This window comes from Salvia hispanica, chromosome 4, assembly GCF_029641045.1.
Source record: "Salvia hispanica isolate PSC_SH4W2 chromosome 4, Shi_PSC_v1, whole genome shotgun sequence".
In the NCBI taxonomy this organism is placed as follows: domain Eukaryota; kingdom Viridiplantae; phylum Streptophyta; class Magnoliopsida; order Lamiales; family Lamiaceae; genus Salvia; species Salvia hispanica.
In genome coordinates, this window is record NC_142695.1 from 10241199 (window position 1) to 10262072 (window position 20874).

General features: G+C 39.5%; 1 protein-coding gene and 2 pseudogenes across 1 annotated transcript; 2 read left to right on the top strand and 1 right to left on the bottom strand.

Annotated features, from left to right (window-relative positions):
* Positions 1–3976: 3976 nt before the first annotated feature.
* Positions 3977–4856, top strand: LOC125191641 (agamous-like MADS-box protein AGL80 pseudogene; annotated as a pseudogene).
* A 4844-nt stretch (positions 4857–9700) lies between these two features.
* Positions 9701–10882, bottom strand: LOC125194642 (uncharacterized; annotated as a pseudogene).
* A 626-nt stretch (positions 10883–11508) lies between these two features.
* On the top strand, positions 11509–20625 carry LOC125192683 (brefeldin A-inhibited guanine nucleotide-exchange protein 2-like). The gene is made up of 11 exons (XM_089070272.1): positions 11509–12935; positions 14340–14657; positions 14834–15179; positions 15259–15681; positions 15766–16055; positions 16446–16719; positions 17262–17761; positions 17897–18218; positions 18354–18714; positions 18826–19508; positions 19754–20625. The coding sequence occupies exons 1-11, from the start codon at positions 11734–11736 to the stop codon at positions 20363–20365; spliced, it is 5331 nt and encodes a 1776-aa protein (XP_088926398.1). The 5' UTR covers positions 11509–11733; the 3' UTR covers positions 20366–20625.
* Positions 20626–20874: the final 249 nt, after the last annotated feature.

The window sequence follows — 20874 nt, forward strand, 5'->3', positions numbered from 1 at the left end:
AGCTAACATGGAAGCTACATCCTGAATCAATGATCCACTTTTCATTCACAGAACCCTCAACTACATTCATGATGTGATGAGTCTCCTCAGCTTGCACTACATCTGTTGATCCTAGATCAGCTTTCTCTGCCTCTTGCTTTCTTTTCCAAGCAAAGCAGTTCTTCTTGATGTGCCCCGGCTTTCCACAATGATGGCAGCTCCTAGTCTCCTTCCTTTCTTTATCAGAAAACTTCTTGTTCTGACCAGATTGTGCAGACTTTTGCTTGAATTGCTTCTTAAATTTCTTGACATTCAAGACCTCGCTAGAAGCCTCTGGTTGTGGTTGGCTCATCTTCTGAAACTCCTTGGCCTTGAGAGCGGTATGCACCTCAAGAAACGTGATGGATTTATCACGGCCATACAGCAGAACATCCTTCAATTGCTCATAGGAGAGAGGCAGAGCGTTAAGGAGGACTATGGCTTTGTCTTCATCTTCCAATTTTACATCTACATTCTCAAGGTCATCCACAAATTTTGAGAACAGATCCAATTGCTCGCCCAATGTTTTTCCCTCGGTGAATCTATATGAATAGAGTTGTTGCTTCAAATATAGCCTATTCACCATAGACTTCACCATGCATAGCTCTTCCAATTTCTTCCAGATCGCGCTTGCAGACGTCTCATGCGCTACCTCTCGAAGCACTTTGTCATCAAGGCTGAGGATAATTGCGCTATGCGCCTTCTGCAAGACTTCTTGTCGCGTCGGAGCAGGCTTGTCATCCCCTTCTTCCGGCGTTAGAGCGCCGGCAAGCCCTTGATGAATAAGCAATGCCTTCATCTTAATCCTCCATAGACCGAAATCAGATTTCCCGTTGAACTTTTCTGCCTCATAACGCGCCATCGCCATCAACGCCTCGATATTCCCACGGATGGCGCTACTTATTGAATTACGAATATGAACGATCGACGCAGAAAAAGATCGACAAGAAAAAATAACAACACACCAGATTTTTACGTGGTTCGACAAAACGTCTACGTCCACGGGAAGACTCAGTTATGGATGTATTGATCTCACACTCTCTTTATACAGATTTGGAACAAGAAAGAAATCACTCAAGCTCTCTACAATCTACTCACAAGATTGAATCGCAAGAACTCACTACCTCACTCTTCTTCACTCTCCTACTTCCTACTTCTGTTACAAAATGATGGTGATTCGTGTGTGATTAAGTGAGCTGGAGCTGAGTATATGAAACCCCTTTCAATCCACGAGCAGTTATAACTAACTCCGGATGCATTCACACATGCACTCGGTTGCACGTGTATCTCACCGCGTCTGGCTTATCACACGCACCCAGCCTTGTTTATGTGTGGCTCTCTTGATCACTGACCCCCACATTTATATTACAAGTGCTATCATGAAATGCAGTAATCATGATGCACTTAGCCACATTTTGGTACTGCTGACACACAATATGTAAATAAAATTAGTTAAGTGATCTAATTATCTGTTACAAGATGACTAATAAACTCTCAATTTCATCAAGCCAATATCCAACCTAGCCGATTAATCAAAAACAAAATTCAAACTCCTATTTTTATCAAGCCAAGATCCAACTTTGTATATCAACAAAAAACTAACTTCAAATTGGAATTAGGCTGAAGGAAAAAAGTGAAAAGAGTGTTTATTGAATAAGTAAGAGTGTTTATTGAGTCACTGCAATCATTGTTTTAGCATTTTCTCAAACAACTGGGTTGCAAGAATGATCAATCAAATTCCTCACAATCTCAGTATGAAGCAATTCCATTTTTTCAGTAGCCAAAATAATACTATGAAAGATCAAATTTATTATCAACATTCATAAACTAATTTTCCAATCAAGTACACTCAATCCATAATAAGTACAATGAAACCAAATCTTAAGCCCACCCAGACTGCATCAATTTTCGTCCCTCGACGGATAGATTGTTCGAGGCGTAGGTGGCTCTTCCAATTTGCCTCAGCACTGAGCTTGTGATTTTGAGAACTGAAGAAGAGAAGTTGAAACTGATTCGGATAAATTTCACAGATTGATAAAAACAAAAGGGAATTGATGAAGAGAAGTTGAAATTGATTTGGATGAATTTCACATATTGAGAAAAATGAAAAAGAATTGAAGAAGAAAAGGTAATATTGATTTGGATGAATTTCACATATTGAGAAAAACGAAAGAGAATTGAAGAAGAGAAGGTGATATTTATTTGGACGAATTTCATAAATGGAGGAAAATGATTCTGATATTGAGAATTGAAGAAGAGAAGGTGAAATTGATTTGGAAGAATTGCCCTGATTGAGAAAACGAAAGGGAATCCATGGAGAGAATGTGGTATCGATTTCAGGAATATATTGAAGAAGGGAAGATGAGTTGAATTTCACATATTAAAGAGTATCTGACGTGGAGAGAGAGGGGGGGCGCTAAGCATATCATCTCTCGGACCCGACATAATTTATGCACCAAGAAGGGTATTTCACGAATAATATAGTTTGTGCGCCAAGTCAGTCGATTATGATGTCTATTGTCACATATGACCAAAATACGAATTTGACCCAAAATATTCACTTTTTAAAAAACGGGTCCATAACAAATAAAAATGTCGCCGAAGTAGTCCTTTTTTGCCAGATCCGTCAAAAAACTAACGGTCAACGCTAATTGCACAGTGGCATGACCGTTAGTTTTTTTACGGAACCTTCAAAAAGGACTACTCCGACAAGGATTTCGTTTGTTATGGACCTATTTTTTAAAAAAGTGAATGTTTTGGATCAAATTCGTATTTTGGTCATTTGTTATGGACCTGTTTTTAAAAATGTGAATGTTTGGATCAAATTCGTATTTTGGTCATATATCGCCGAAGTAGTCCTTTTTTGTTAGTTTCGTCAAAAAACTAACAGTCAACGCTAATTGCACAGTGGCATGACCATTAGTTTTTTTACGGAACCGTAAAAAAAGGACCACTCCGACAAGGATTTCATTTATTATGGACTTGTTTTTAAAAAAGTGAATGTTTTGGATCAAATTCGTATTTTGGTCATTTGTTATGGACCTGTTTTTTAAAAAGTGAATGTTTTGGATCAAATTCGTATTTTGGCCATATGTTTAGGACCAAAATTGACCTTTACTCTTAATTTTATCATTTGACCTTCAAAAACTTGAGTTAATCCGGAGATGATACACTTATAGAATGTAATTGATTTGGTGCAATACACTTATGGAATGTAATTGATTTTGTACCATATCAAATGTAAATTAATCAGATGTAATATCATTATAATGAAATATCAAAATTTTTAAATTGAATCGCAAATCAATAGCTTCATTGATATGCTTACCGATCCGATTTTGAAAGTGGTTGCAAATTATAATCTTTTGATACAAATTTTAAAAAATGATGTTTGAAAAGGAACGTGTATTCGATTTTGCATTGGATATTAAGGTATTATCTATCCACAAATATTTTATACTCTTCATAAGTACTCCTAATTATTTATTAGATTTGTGTATATGTGCAATGGTCTTGTGCTTTATTATTAGGTTTTTATATAGTTAAAATGGATCAAATTATCGAAAGTAGTAAGTATAAGTTCAAAACGACAATCGGCAAGGCTCTATCGTAAATACAAATCATATACTATAAAAATGACAAAGAAAAAAAGTACATCAAATAAGTCCTAAACAATAGGGCACTCAGATAAAGCAAAAGCACTTTATTATTAGTGTTATACTACTATTTAGAAAAAAAGGTACTAGTATACTTATAATATTGTATGTACAATTACTCTAAAATTGCTAAAGAGTTTTTAAATTTATCTTGCCAATATCATCATAATAAATATTTATTTCCTCATAAAAGTATAAAATTAAATGGAACAACTAAGACAACACTATGCAAATTCAAAATTCTATCTATTCTCAGGCCTTCATCCGCTATAAATATGTACACAAAGATAAACCCAAAAGCAATGACAAGAAAGAAGGTGACCCTCGCCTACATTTCCAACGACTCTGAGAGAAAAGCTTCCTACAAGAAGCGAAAGAAGGGTTTGATTAAGAAGGTGAGCGAGCTGAGCACCCTCTGCGGTGTCCAAGCATGCGTCATCATCTACAGCCAGTACGACCCCGCGCCGGTGGTATGGCCATCGCCTCTTGATGCGCAGTCCATCCTGGCCCGCTTCCGCAAGCTCTCCATCATGGACCAGAGCCGGAAGATGGTAAACCAGGAGAGCTACACGCGGCAGCGGATCAAGAAGGCAACGGAGCAGCTCCGCCTCCAGAAGGAGAACAGCTGCCGCGAGCTCGAGGCCTTCATGTTCCGCTGCATCACGGGCCAGGCCTCCATCCACGACCTCCAAATCACTGACGTCTCGGAGATGAGCTGGGTCATCAGCCAGATACTCAGGGAGATCAAGGGCAGGATGGACGCCATGGCAGCGGAGCACCAGCGCAAACAGGCTGCGCCGCTGCCTCCACTCCCGCCGCCGCCGCCTCCTCCTCCTGTGGTGAAAGAGGCCCCGCCACGGATGGAGGAGGATGGCAATGGCATGGAGAGCTTCCCGTGGAACCTGGTCCAGAGCCCGGGAGGAGGAGGCAGGATGGACGGGAGCGGCCTCGGGTGGGATCCCGGGATGGTGCTGCCGTATCCCTACATATTCGGCCAGTCTAGCTCTTCTCAATCCGGCCAGAATCAGAATCAGAATCCCAATCCGAATCCTTTCAACCAGTGATGGTCTCATTAGTTCTATGTTGATGTTTTACCTTTTGTTTGGGATTTAGAAATTTATCTTGGTTGATTGATGTATGATGCATCTGCAGTTGAGTAATTTGTTTTAATTAATGTCTCTTGTGTCACCTCAATTTTATTTTTTTCATTTTGATTGAGCACGAGTTTTAAGAAATGTAATAGAAAGTGAGTTGAAAAAGTTAGTGACAGATGATTCCTACTTTTATATATTCTATTAGTTTTATAATACTACGTGAGTGAGAATGAATTGGTTGAATATGAGATCCACTACAAAAATTATAAAAATTGAAATGTAACAAATTCTATGGAATTGACGGAAATGGAAAAATGTGACAAAATCTAAGGGACGAAGAGAGTATTATTACTTCCATTTTAAACTGCGGAGAATTTGAGTTATATGATTCGTAGATATTGATATTATTATTACTTTCTTTGTAAAAGGTGAAAAAATTTTATTCCGCGCAATTATTTACATACTCCCTCCGTTTCTTTATAGTTGAGTCATTTTTCTATTTCGGGAAGTTTCTTAATAGTTGAGTCATTTCCATATATGGTAACTTTTTTCTCTCTCTTACTTTACTCTATCTTACTTTATTCTCTCTATTTTATTCACTTTATACTTTATTCTCTCTACCTTTTTCTCTCTCTTACTTTTCTATCTATTTATTTCACACACCCAACATTCATTTCTAAAACTCCGTACCAAAAAGTTCCGCCTCAACTATGAAGAAACAGAGGGAGTACCTTTTCTAACTTGTTATTTAAATTTTTATAACGAAGTGAGACATATAACTTAGGAAATTCCGAAGAAAAACCAAATATGCTTATTTTACTAGAAAAACTAAAAATGTTTACTTTTATATAGTAGTAATATAACTATTAATTAATTATATGAAGACTATACATTAATATTATCATAATTTTTCATGTGTATTAAAGTACTATGTACTATGTGGGGAGTGTTATATTGTTATCTCATAACTTAATTGCTAACTACAACTAAATAATAGCCATTAGATATTCAAATTAAAAGCTTAGATCATTAATCTCTAAATGTCAATACGATCAACGAAAAACGTCAATAAGACCATAAGATTAATTCCAAAAAATATCAATAGAGGTATTAATGTCAATTAACTACATATTTAGTTATAACTAACTTTTAAAAGAAATCTCAAAACTTTAAATTCATATAACATATATCAAATTAAAGATAATTTCATAAGGATTCCAACGATATCATACATGCATATGTTCCGACGTCAAAATTCGAAAAAAAAAATCGAAAATTTTTAATTTTTTCGTACAAGCAGAAATGTCAACATACTATATAAAATATGTCAATATAATACATATAGAATGTCAATATAAGCAATGAGTTAATATTCTTAAAGCATTGTGTTGACATTCTCAAATCATTGAGTTGATATTTTTGGAAAACTATATTGACATTTTCATCAAAAACCTTAATTTGGAGTTTTTTTTATCTTTTTTTATTTAATTAATAAAAATGAAAATTACACGTGGCGAATTGTAGACCACACGTTTTCTAAAATCCTATGGTCTTAAATTAGTTGTAGTTAGCAATTAAATGATGAGTTAGCAATTGATCACTCCTTTGTACTATGTAGTAGTATATTATAGGGAAAATAAAAAATCATATAAGTGGGAAAATACAATTCAAATAGTAATAAATCATCATTGCATTTACTAAATTAACACATGTAGTTAAATACTATGCATCTCCGATAAAATCAAAATAAATTATTACGTGTTACAGTAAAAAGAGAGAGAGTTGTAAGTTGTAACTGAAACTGGATCAAACCTTTCCAGTAAATTACACATGTTTTTTTAACCCAAGGGGTGTAGTCGAGTGGCATAAGATTCGTCCATTCTTAATCAAATGATCAGGGGATCGATCTCTGCCTTTAGATACGAAGCAGCTTTAAATCCTTGGGCCAACTGTCCCACCTATTGAGAAGTGCCTACAAATCAGCATGGTGAATAGTCACTAGGCCCGCCAATGAATACTCTTGGTAATTACCAAAAAATAATAAAAATTACACATGTTTTTTTAGCCATTGTTAATCATCGCGGGTTTTTTTTTATAACAATGTATTTCATACATTTAATACTTTTCACTAATTTACATATGAATAATGTGTATTTGTTAATTTATAGGAGAGTAATAATGACTGAGATTAGCCGGTATTAAATAAAAAGATAGGCATAATTGTATACAACATCAAGCTCGTTGTATACAATTGTCGAAGATTTGATAAGTAGATTAGACATACACTTGTATTAAGCTCAAGATTGAGATGGTTGGCTTGAAATCTAACTCAGGGTCCGGGGATGTCAGTGTAGCCCGCAATCTGTGGGCTGGCCCGAAATATCCACTTCATTGATTATTTTTATAATATAATAAATAAAAAAAATAACTTTCAATTTTATATTGCACATACAAATTATATATTAAACTTTTATTAATATAACAATAAAGAAATAAATTAAAATTTCAAATTCACTAAAAAAATATTAAAATTTCTAAAACATATTTTGAAATTTCTCAAAATATGTTTATGTTTCATTTTGAAATCTCAAATATTAGTACTTATCACGTTTAAACATATGTCTCAAATTTATCATAATTAAATATTTTACACTTGATAAATATAACTAATTTTTATCATTATTTATTCAATTGATCGCGTGTTATTTTATCGGTAGTAATCTGTTGGACTAGCCCGAAACCCGAGCTTTTAGGGTTAAGATTGAACTTTTATAACCCAAAAAACCACAACTCAATTAGCCCTCACCCAATTGACCCGCAACCCGAGTATGATTGACCAAAAACCCGCTGGCAGACCCGATTGACATCCCTACCTGAATCTCTCCATTGGTTTGGCCATCATGCTTGGCGTGATTAGAACACTCACAATGGAAGGGCCCTTCCATAGGGCCCTTCTTTTTTTATTATTTACACATCATCATTTTTTGAAAGGGCCTATCTCCCCACAATGGAAGGGCCCTCCCATAGGACCCTTCCTTTTCTATTTAATTTCCACATCATCATTATTTTGTTTTAATTTTTTAGCACTTCTATATTTAATATATTATCAAATTAAATAAATTTAAATACAAAAAAAATATTAATGCACAAATCTTTGTTGTATTGCAATATTGGAAAAGAATACAACAAATGCAAATAAAAAAAACTTACATTTAAAAAAAAACAAAAATAATAAAAAAAAAACACAAAAAAAACCTAGAAATGATCTCCGGAATCAAAACACATATAAGATTCAAGCGTCATAGTCGTCGAAATGCAAACCCAGTTGTTTCTTGATCCTACTGATAGTTTTCCAGGTGTCCGTCTTGACACGATCATTCGATTCATCTCGATACAGCTTTTATAACTATGCAGCTGAGCATAGCCGGCAATTCTTACATCACTGCGTCCCCATCAGTCGACTGGGAGGCACTCGCCTGAGACTTGCCCTTCGCCGCTGCCTTCGCTGTTTTCACTCCCATTGGGCGCCGAGCAGTTAGTTGAACTACCTCAACCGACTCAGTGAAGTCGGTTGACTCCGGGCCGCCACTGCTCAAACTCTGGGATTCGATGAGCCTCGTCCTCCTCGAGCCTAGCGCCAATGCCGCCTCAATTACCGCCCTAAATTTGGATTGATCCTTCAGTTTCATGTAGGCTTCACAGTGGTGGAACCCGACGCTGCTGACGGTTCTCGTTAATTGGGCTTGCGACAAATCTCGCACGTCGTCGTATCCCATACCGCTCGACATCATTCGGCAATTGTTCTCGTATATGCCATGAAACTTACCTATGTGGAACATGACACGCTCGAAATTCTTGCGAAGCTCCGGCGCCTTGTGAGTTGGTGCCCCATCATGCTTCACTCCATCCTGATTGTATCGTTGCGCGATGCGGGTCCAGAAACCAATCTTTCGTTCGTTGTTACCTACAACCAGATCCTCGTCGATATCTACCCAAAAACTCGCCAGAGCAAGCGTCTCAGTTGCCATATAATGTGTTCGCGACTTCCTACCCTTCGGAGCAGGCGCCGACGGCTCCGCGGCCCTCCCCTTCGCTTTCGTCTTCCCCTTCCCCTTCTCTTTGGGAGGTGATGGGTGCATTTCCTCTACTTCATACTCTTTCGTACTGAAGCTCGGATCTGTGACTGGAATAGTTGTAGATCCGTAAGTGTCGGGTGTAGAAGTCATCATTTCAGGCCGGTAGACCGCGTCCCCGTAATTCGGGTCGATTCCTCTTCCCATGCTCTAGTGGAACGCCTGTGGGGTTATTGGTCTTCCAGCACTGACAAATGTGTTGTCGGAGAATTGAGGGAAGTTGGGGAATTGGTTCCCGGTAAAGTAAGGGGGCCCAGCATTGCCTACAAAAAGAGAGAATCTTCCTGCAAATATGTTGTCACTGGAACTTGGTTGAAGTAGGGATTTTGTTGATTGGGCGGAGGTTGATTGAAGTAGGGATCTTGGTGAGCGAGTGGAGTTTGGGTTTCGGGCGGAATTTGGGTTCCGCCCATGTATGGGCTTCCATCGCCGGATAATTGGGGAGAGTTCTCGGAATCTATTTATAGAGAGAGAAAGTGTAGAATGAGAAGATGGATGATGGAAAGTGGAGGGATAATTGAAATTGATGGAAAGTGGATGTATATAGATAAAAAAAAATAAAAAAAATTCGAAAAAAAAGGAAAGGGCCGATGAACGGCCTTTCCTCCACAATGGAGGGCCAACCGACGGCCCTTCTGCGGCAATGGTGGGGCGATGGAGGCCGATGGAGAAGACCTTCCCATGGGCCCATCCATTGTGAATGTATTTGAATATTTAAATACTTCAAAATTTGGAAAAAAAAAACTTCATTTCATTAAAATTAAAACATTACAATACGAAATAAAAAAATTACAAATTCTCAACGGCAGCGGTTGCGGTTCCAATCTTCAATCATGTCGGTCATGAGCTGAGTATGGCCTTGTTGGTTGCGCATTGAGGCCTGTCGCTGTAGAACCTCACCGAAGCCCATCGGTAATCATCGAGTGACAGGCGAGGTCGCCGTGCTGGAGCTAGATCCGGCTTCATCATCCACCCAATCAGTGACATGTCCACGTTCTTGTTCGACTATCATGTTATGCATGATGACTTCCTTGTACCAGAAACGAGTCGGACCTTTCACGATTGCCCACCGCGATTGGAGCACCCCAAAAGCCCAGTTCACATCCTTCCTCGCAGACTCCTGCTTTGTCGCAAACAAGACTCTCCTCTCACCAATTGGGCAGCTGATCGTCTTCAAAAAAACAGGCCACCTTGGGTATATGTCATCGGCCAAGTAGTACCCCATATGATGTCTGCGGCCGTTGGCAGTGAACTCGATGGCCGGGCCGCGACCCCTGCACTGATCGGCAAATAGGGTGGACGAGTTGAGGACATTGATGTCGTTGTTTGAGCCGGCTACACCGAAGTAGGCATGCCAGATCTAGAGGCGGTGGTCAGCGACGGCTTCCAGAATCATCGTAGGGTGGTTGCCCTTGTAGCCATTGGTAAATTGGTCTCTCCACCCCGTCGGGCAGTTCTTCCACTGCCAGTGCATACAGTCGATGCTCCCTAGCATCCCAGGGAAGCCGTGCACCGTCTCGTGCATCCGCATCAGACTCTGGCAATCATCAGCAGTCGGGCGTCGCAAATATGTGTCGCCAAAAGCCTCCACAACTAACTTACAAAAAGTCTGGAGACATTCACGGCCAGTTGTCTCCCCGACGTGAAGGTACTCGTCGAACATATCCGCTGTTGTGTCGTAGGCCAACTGGCGGATCGCAACTGTGCACTTCTGCAACGGCGTAAGTCCGGGTCTGCCGATCCCGTCTTCCCGATACTGGAAGTACTCATCACGCCCCTCCAACGTGTGCACAATGCGGAGAAAAAGATCTCGGCTTATTCTAAAACGTCGGTGAAAAACATTCGGGCCCCACCTTGGATTCTCGGCAAAATAATCTGCGAACAGACGTTCGTGCGCTACGTCGTGCTCGCGGGGGACATACGTCCGACGTCGTATCGGGCGAGGGACCCGCGCGGCCGCCGCCGCCTGCTCCCGCTGCATTTGTGCCAAGCATTCCGCTTTGGCTTCATTAACGGCATCAAACAAGGCTCGAGTCAAGGCCCGTCTGCAGCCATCCGATGTACTCAAATTGTAGTCGTCGGGATTCATTTTTGAGACGATGAGAGAGAATAATTGAAGAGAAATTGAAGAGATGTGAAATTGGAGTGTGTGAAATGGTAGAGAATTGTAATGTTTAAATAAGAAAAAATTTTGGAAAAAAATCAAAAAAAAAAAACGCGTGAGCATCGTCAGACCCATCGTCCGCGTCGTCCACAGTGGCGGACGATGCGACGGACAATGGGGTATCCTCCGCGCATTGTCTGCGGACGATGTATCGGGCGTCGATGATGGTTAACCCATCGTCCACGATGCTGCAGTGGCGGATGATGCATCGTCTGCACCATTGCGGATGCCCTTACTACTTAATACTTCTTTTGTTCTATTGAAGATAACTCAATTTTCTTTTTGGTTTGTCCTAATCAAAAGTTACTGAAAATAGAAATATCTCCACTTCACATCCAAAAGCATAAATTCTGGTGTCGCTAAAGGAATGAGTCATCTTCTTTGGACAGAGCGAGTAGAAAACTTTACTGGAGCGTATTTTCATCATTTTAGCCGTCGCAGTAAACTCGACACTCTCAGGTTAAATCCATTCACCTGAATCCAGACACTGCTCCACTCCTCCCGCCGAGCTCCGCTCTTCTCCCCTTTCTCTCTCTAGGTCCGCCACTGCGCCACTACCACCACCTCCGCCGACAAACTGGAAGCTCAGCTCAGATCAGCAAGTGACTCCGCCGCGCCAATTTCCGGCGGAGACTTCAATTCTTCCACCTTCATCTTCTAGCTCGGGAATGACTTCTTCGGAAGCTGATTCCCGCTTAAACCAAGTCCTGATCCCCGCGCTCGAGAAGATCCAGAAAAATGCTTCGTGGCGCAAGCATTCCAAGCTTGGCTCCGAGTGCAAATCCGTTATCGAGCACCTCACCTCACCCAATCGAAACCCTAGCGCCGCGTCGCCTCCTACTTCGGCGTCCGCGGAATCCGATGCCAATGCGTCTTTGCTGCAGGGTGTCCTTCTAGATCTTTCCCTGTACGATTCTGAGATCGTTCTCAGTCCACTCATCAACGCACTCTCCGCGAACTACCTCAAAGTCTCCGAGCCTGCTCTTGATGCGGTCCAGAAATTGGTCGCCCATGGGTACTTGCACGGCGAAGCGGACCCCAGCGGCGGGGCGGATTCTAAGTTGCTCTCGAAATTGATCGATTCAGCTTGCAAGTGCCACGAATTGGGAGACGAGAATGTGGAGCTGTTGGTTATCAAGTCGCTTCTTTCGGCGGTTACGTCGGCTTCACTACGACTGCACGGTGATTGTCTGCTGCAAGTGGTGAGGACTTGCTATGATATATATTTGAATAGTAAGAATCTGGTGAATCAGACGACCGCCAAGGCGTCGTTGGTTCAGATGCTTGTTATTGTGTTTAGGAGAATGGAGGCCGATTCGTCAACGGTGCCATTACAGCCTATTGTGGTGGCAGAGCTTATGGAACCAGTAGAGAAGGCGGATGTGGATGGTTCCATGGTTTTCGTTCAGGGTTTCATTACTAAGATAATGCAGGATATAGATGGAGTTTTCAGCCCTAGTACCCCCAGTGGTGTCGCAGGATCAGGGGTCATGGCCCATGATGGGGCATTTGAAACAAAGACCTCAACCGTGGAGAGCACAAATCCGGCGGATTTGTTGGACTCAACAGATAAGGATATGTTGGACGCTAAGTATTGGGAGATCAGCATGTATAAGACGGCATTAGAGGGTAGGAAAGGAGAGTTAGCAGACGGTGAGGGAGAAAGGGATGATGACTTGGAGGTGCAGATTGGAAACAAGTTGAAGAGGGATGCTTTTTTAGTTTTCCGGGCTTTGTGTAAGCTCTCCATGAAGACTCCACCCAAAGATGCTGCTGCGGACCCCCAGGCAATGAAGGGGAAGATCGTGGCATTGGAATTGCTCAAAATTTTACTGGAAAACGCCGGGGCAATATTTAGGACTAGTGAAAGGTATTTGATTATGGTATTGTTTCTTCCAAATTACTGTTTACGCCATTAAGTTTATGCATATTCAAATAATATTTGCATATGTTGATGTTGGCTCGCTATGATGCCTAAGCATGAATATTAAACTTTCAAGATTAGTTGTAGAACATTAGAGATGATGTATACTAATTACAGCATAGTACTATACAACTGGGGATATTGCTAAGCAACACTTGTTGAAAATACTGAAATGAGAGTATTTACTGTGCATTTAGCATTAAGATAAGATATGAATATTCTTTGGTGCCTGGAGTGCATCTTCTGAAGTGTAGAAACTGATATAGTGTTGGTTTCTAGAATAGCCTCACACTATTTCTTTCTATCCATGACTATCACACAATCTGTAAATTTTCTCTAAATGGGATTTTTCTAATGGAGTTAGCGCATTTATTTTCTATTGGTAATTTATATGACCAACCAAACAATTAAATTCACCCTAATCATAATGGTAACTTATCCCCATGTCTTTACACTATTAGAGGCTCATCTTATTTTCACTTCTAACTATCTTCTAGGTTACACTTTTCTTCAAATTGTAATAGAACTGGGAAGTAGTTTAAGAAGATCATATGAAATACCCTTCCTTGGATATATGCGAATGGTAAAATCAGTGCGAGTGACTAGATGATTACTTTTTACTCATTGGAACTTCTAGTGAGTGCCATCAAATGGGCATTATAGGCTTATTTTGGTAATATTCCAATAGTAAATGTTTTGCCATCTATTTGTTTCCTGCATCAGTATTAGATTTGATTTACCCTAGACCCTAGTTCAGGTAATTGGTCCTGAAAGTTGGAAACTAAAAGTATACTTTCCAGAATGTGTCCCTCTGAAAATTGAATGCTCATTAATGATTATACAAGTTAATGATTGGTTCTTAATGAGTATGATTGGCCTTTATGCTGTAGTTTTATCAAATATCAACACCCATACTACTCAGCTCCTCAAACTGAATTTGTTTGAGTTATTGCTCAAAAACATTTTAGTGTTCTTTGAGTTGATTGAAGAAGGTATTAGGTATATTCTATTGGTATAATTAGCAAGCCAATGATATATTGTTCCTGTACCAGATCTGAACTCTTTCACAGTGTTCCATCAAGGGGCCATTTTTTGTCCGTTTTCTTTTTTCCAGCTTTTAAGTTTTCTAACTACTGATTTCTTCATTCCAGATATGGTTATATCACAGTTAATATATATGCGTGTGTGTATTTATCATATATAAATGTGTTCCTGTTCTTGAGCTGATTATTGTCTTTAATCTTAGTATAAGATATTTGAGCAACCTACCTTTTTCTTTGTAGCTGTTCTATCTTTCTAAAACTGAAGCTAATTTCTAAGCATCACTAATTATTGTCATTTCTTAAACAGATTTTTAGATGCTATAAAGCAGTACTTGTGTTTATCACTATTGAAGAACAGCGCTTCAACTCATATGATCGTGTTCCAGCTTTCTTGCTCCATATTTGTAAGCCTGGTGTCTCGTTTTAGAGCTGGATTGAAAGCAGAAATAGGGGTATTTTTTCCTATGATTGTTCTCCGAGTGCTAGAAAATGTTGTGCAACCCAATTCTCAGCAAAAGATGACAATCCTTCGTTTTCTGGAGAAGCTTTGTGTAGATTCACAGATCTTGATGGACATATTTCTCAATTATGACTGCGATGTTAATGCTTCCAATATATTTGAGAGGTAAGGACTTGTCATCTCTGTGTACTTTTCACTTATATCTGATATTTTTGGTAATGCCTTTTGAATAATATGTCAAATAACTGCTGGTATTCTAAGTTATGCATGCAAATGATGTGGTTGCTTATCAAACAATCTTAAGGTCTCTTGTTTCCTTGTCATTTCATTGTCTATCCCAGAATGGTCAATGGACTACTTAAAACTGCTCAGGGTGTTCCACCTGGTGTTTCAAGCACACTTCAGCCCCCGCAAGATGCTAGTTTGAAGCTTGAAGCTATGAGATGCTTAGTTGCTATCCTGAAATGCATGGGTAGCTGGATGAACAAACAATTGCGGATTCCAGATATTCAGTCATCAAAGAAACTAGATGCTGTAGATAATGGTTCTAATACTGGGAGTCCCCCTTACTCAAATGGCAGTGTAGATGAGACAACTGAAGGATCAGATACACAGTCTGAAGCCTCAAGTGAAGTTTCTGATGTTTCAACCCTAGAGCAGCGCCGTGCCTATAAACTTGAACTTCAGGTACTATTTAGGTTAATTATTTTGATTAATGTGCTCAATATTTTTTTTATCAGTCTTTGAAATAAGGTCTATATGGCAGGAAGGCATCTCTCTTTTTAACCGGAAACCCAAGAAAGGTATCGAGTTCCTGATAAATGCAAATAAGGTGGGAAACTCTGCAGAAGAGATAGCAGCATTTCTTAAAAATGCATATGGTCTGGATAAAACTCTGATTGGTGACTATTTGGGTGAAAGGGAAGATATGCCGCTAAAAGTAATGCATGCTTACGTGAATTCGTTTGAATTCCAAGGGTTGGAGTTTGATGAGGCTATCAGGGTCTTCCTACAGGGCTTTAGGTTGCCTGGCGAGGCACAAAAAATTGACCGCATCATGGAGAAGTTTGCTGAGAAGTACTGCAAATGTAATCCAAAAACCTTTACAAGTGCTGATACAGCTTATGTGCTAGCATACTCTGTCATACTACTGAACACTGATGCACACAACCCTATGGTGAAGAACAAGGTAAAATTGTACACTGATGGTTGTAAGGTTCCTTTAAAGAGGTTCAGCTCTTGACAATTGCTGATTTTTAAATTTTATATCCAGATGTCAGCTGAGGATTTTATAAGGAACAATCGCGGGATTGATGATGGAAAAGATCTACCTGAGGAGTACTTGAGATCATTGTATGAGCGGATATCTAGAAGTGAGATCAAAATGAAAGAAGATAATCTGTCCGTCCAACAGAAGCAGTCTGCGAACCCGAACAGAGTTTTAGGGCTGGATAGCATACTAAACATTGTTATTCGTAAGCGTGGGGTAGACAGTTTGGAGACCAGTGATGACCTTATGAGACACATGCAGGAGCAGTTCAAAGAAAAAGCTCGCAAGTCAGAGTAAGCTTAAATTTATTATCTTCTGCATAGTGGCTGGAAATCTAGAGTAGGCCTTGGGCTCATAATAACAACCCCCCCCCCCCCCCCCAAGCAGCTCTACTTATTTGTTATGTTCCTCATTTGTAGCCATTATCTCCTGTCTAATTTTATTTTTAATGTGACGAAGACATACATAAAAGGGAAAAATTAGGAATGCGTTATATTCCTCATTTTTTAGCTATTAAAATCTCTTGTTCTTTTGTTTGATGAATTATGAAGCTTTAAAGGGGTTTTGAGTTAAAGAAGCTGGGTTAAGTAGATCTTCTTCTTGTTTGAAGAAACGGTGGTTGTTAGCATTTCTATAGAAAAACTGGATTTTGTTTTGATCTCCATCTCTTTGGGAAATTGTAGGTCAGTTTATTATCCTGCAATAGATACGGTGATCCTCAAGTTCATGATTGAAGCATGTTGGGCTCCAATGCTGGCTGCTTTCAGTGTTCCTCTTGACCAAAGTGATGATGAAATTGTGATAGCCCTCTGCTTAGAGGGCTTTCGTAGTGCAATCCATGTCACTGCAGGAATGTCCATGAAAACTCATAGAGATGCTTTTTTGACATCATTAGCCAAGTTTACTTCACTCCACTCACCTGCTGATATTAAAAGGAAAAACATTGATGCAATCAAGGTAAATTTTAATTTGTTGTTCTCGTTGTGTGTTTTATTATTAAGCTTATAATGATGCTCCATTAGTGAAGACTCCCTATTCTTTTTCTGTTTTTTCGCTATAATGATTACATTAGGCTCCGTGTCATTTGGTCTATTCTTGTCTTTTGTAGGAATTATATGTCCTTAACCTTCCCTTTCTTGTTTAGGATTGAAGTTCTTTCTGTCTATATTGATTTATTTATTTCATTTTGGGTTATTGGCAATGTGTTGTAGTTCATTAATCATGGTTACATCTTACACAGACTAGAAGGTTGGTAGGGTATAATTGTATGGCACTTTTAAACGTGAGGTGTCTTCCCGTCTGTGTTTTTCAAATAAATATTCTTAATTCCATTCGGATTTGGTTAGCTCTATTTGTGGGGTCAGAGAAAGTGATACTCCTAAAAACTTTAATCCGTCCTTTGCTAAATCAAAGTGAAATTATTAAAGCTTGTCACTCCTATTATGCAATTTTTAAAATTCTCTGACTACTCTGATCCATCCGTTTACTTGTTTCAACAGGTTATCGTCACCATAGCAGACGAGGATGGTAACTATTTACAGGATGGCTGGGAACATATATTAACATGTGTTTCACGGTTTGAGCATTTGCACCTATTGGGTGAAGGAGCACCACCAGATGCTGCTTTCTTTGCAATCCAGCAGAATGAATTCGACAAATCTAAACAAGGCAAATCAAATATTCTTCCTATTTTAAAAAAGAAGGGTGCTGGGAAGATTCAGAATGCAGCTTCTGCAATGAGGAGGGGTTCTTATGATAGTGCTGGTATGGGTGGTAATGTTGCTGCTGGAATTACATCTGAACAGATGAACAACTTGGTCTCTAACTTAAACATGTTGGAACAAGTTGGTGATGTTAACCGCATATTTATACGGAGCCAAAAACTGAATAGTGAGGCAATAGTTGATTTTGTAAAGGCTCTTTGCAAGGTATCTATGGATGAACTGCGATCGACATCTGATCCTCGGGTTTTCAGCCTCACGAAGATTGTTGAGATCGCGTAAGTTACTCATCACTTGGTCTTTTACTCTTTTGATCTTTTCACATTCACTATGGAAAAACTTTAGCATATTACATATATCATTTTTGCTTCTTTCGCCATGCAAGTGATTTCTATTTTGGTCCCTCGTAACAGGCACTACAACATGAACCGTATTAGGCTTGTATGGTCAAGGATTTGGCAAGTACTCTCTGATTTTTTTGTGAACATTGGCTGTTCAGAAAACCTTTCTATTGCAATATTTGCAATGGACTCTTTGCGCCAGTTATCAATGAAATTCTTGGAAAGAGAAGAATTGGCTAACTATAACTTTCAGAATGAGTTCATGAAGCCTTTCGTAATTGTGATGCGCAAGAGTAGTGCTGTTGAAATCCGAGAATTGATTATCAGATGTGTTTCTCAAATGGTATTGTCCCGAGTCAATAATGTCAAATCAGGATGGAAGAGTATGTTCATGGTATGGAAATCTCAACACGGATGGCATAGTGCTCTTCCCTTTTACTATTATTATTGCCTTGGAAAAATTTATTCTCTGTAAAGTTTATGGCAATGCTTTCACCTTCAGCCCTCTGCTTTTCATTCTTAATTGCAGGTCTTCACAACAGCTGCTTATGATGATCATAAGAACATTGTCCTCCTCTCATTCGAAATCATTGAGAAGATTGTTCGTGATTATTTCCCATATATCACTGAAACTGAATCTACTACTTTTACGGACTGTGTGAATTGTTTAATTGCATTCACCAATACTAGATTCAACAAAGAAATTAGTCTTAATGCCATTGGTTTCCTTCAGTACTGTGCCGAAAAACTTGCTGAAGGAGATCTAGGGAAGGAAGCTCATAATGTGGCTTCTCCATCTTCTCCTCAAACTGGTAAAGAAAGAAAAGGTGACAACGGGGAACCTGCAAATAGGGTGGACGATCTCTATTTATGGTTTCCTTTGTTGGCAGGTAAAGAAATGTTCTTTTTTTGGTCTAGATTTGAAGCTTGATTCATCTAGACTCTGCATATGCAGAATATGATTAATTCAAGTCAAATAAGGTATCTCTCTCCCTTTCCAGGTTTATCTGAACTGAGCTTTGACCCAAGGCCTGAAATCAGGAAGAGTGCCGTACAATTATTATTTGATACTTTGCGCAACTATGGGCAACATTTCTCCCTAACCTTGTGGGAGAAGATCTTTGAATCTGTCCTGTTTAGAATATTTGATGATGCTCGGCGTGCCATTGATCCATCCAGTGATGAGTCTGCACACATAGACAATGGTAACATGGAGGAACTCGGTCAAGATTCGTGGCTTTATGAGACATGCACATTGGCTCTGCAATTAGTTGTAGATCTTTTTGTTAATTTCTATGATACAGTACATCCCCTTCTGAAGAAGGTGCTGATGCTAATGGTTAGTTTTATCAAATGTCCTCATCAAAGCCTTGGTGGTATTGGTATTGCTGCTTTTGTTCGCCTAATGAGCAATGCTGGGGAGATGTTCTCTGAAGACAAGTGGTTGGATGTGGTTTCATCTCTCAAAGAAGCGTCAAACGGAACACGTCCTGATTTTTCCTTTTTCCTTGATGACAATTGCAAAACCGAGGCCGAGGGAGATCTGACTGAAAGCAGTCGTGAGGAATCTGCTGGGGCAGTTACCTCCAATGATGATTTGGATAATAACTTAAGGAGACGTCGTCTGTATACAGCTATATCTGATATCAAATGCCGAGCTGCAATTCAGCTTTTATTAATACAGGTAGGTAATATCAAAAGTTTCTCTCTGTAGCCCAGCACTCTCCTTTAATTCTTCTGGTAAATAATTACAAAAATTTCCTTTTCTTGCCCCCTCTTGCAGCCCTGACATGTACCCCCTGGTAGTATTTCCAGAGGATATTAATCTTGCAGCATTTAGCAAACTAACTTTTCTATTTTTAAGGAAGTAAGATTATGAATTACGTATGTTATTAAATCTGACAACAACTCTTGCATGGAATACGACAGGCTATAGTGGAGATCTACAATATGTACAGAGCTCAATTATCAGTTAAAAACACTGTTATCCTTTTTGATGCTGTACATGCTGTGGCAATTCATGCTCACAAGATAAATAGTGATGGAGTGCTACGTCACAAGCTCCAGGAACTTGGGTCCATGACGCAAATGCAGGATCCTCCTCTACTTCGCCTTGAGAATGAATCTTACCAGATTTGCCTCACATTTCTGCAGAATCTTGCACTGGATCGACCTCCTAGTTATGACGAGTCAGAAGTGGAGTCTTATCTTGTCAACCTCTGCCAGGAGGTCTTGCAATTCTACATTGTAGTTGCCTGCTCGGGACATCTCCCCGACTCATCTCTTGACAGAAAACCATACTGGACGATACCTCTAGGATCTGGGAGACGAAGAGAACTGGCTGCACGAGCACCTCTTATGGTTGCTACTCTACAGGCTATAAGTACCTTAGGAGATTCTTCATTCCAGAAGAACTTGTCTTGCTTCTTTCCCTTGTTTTCGAGCCTGATAAGTTGTGAGCATGGTTCAAATGAGGTCCAACTGGCCCTGAGTGATATTCTGAACTCATCAGTGGGTCCTGTTCTCCTAGGTTCGTGTTGATCTCTGACCCACACCCTTTTTCAGATGTATGATATTTCTGAGGTTTTTCAATTCTTTTGTTACACAAATGATTCGCAAGTACAGGCTTTTAGAGTGTGCTTATGTTGTTTGTATCGGTTGATTTGGGCTATTCTTGTATAATGATGAGTAAGTATATAGGAGCTGGAGGCCTTAGATATGGTGCTCCATTTTTAGAACAATGTTTTTGGTGAAGAAAACGGAAATATCATTGTGTTAGTTATATAAAATTTCATCATAAACCATTGTGTTCCTAATGTGATCATATTCCAGTGGTTCGGCTGCAACCGGCGCCCCCATTGTGAATACTCTTAGATATTTGGAGGTTTCCTTTAGTTTATGCGAATGTGATGTGCATGGTGTAACATTCCCTTTTTCTAAGTTGGGGCATGCAATATAAGGTAATTATGAGAGTTTATTATCTTTTTTTAAAAAAAATAGGAGATGAAAGTGATTTACTTGAAAAGTAATTGCATAAGGGAATGCTATTT

Coding starts and splice junctions, on each gene's coding strand:
- LOC125192683 (XM_089070272.1), top strand. CDS start 11,734: ATGACTTCTTCGGAAGCTGATTCCCGCTTAAACCAAGTCCTGATCCCC. Junction 12,936..14,339: donor ATATTTAGGACTAGTGAAAG/GTATTTGATTAT, acceptor TTTCTTAAACAG/ATTTTTAGATGCTATAAAGC. Junction 14,658..14,833: donor GCTTCCAATATATTTGAGAG/GTAAGGACTTGT, acceptor TGTCTATCCCAG/AATGGTCAATGGACTACTTA.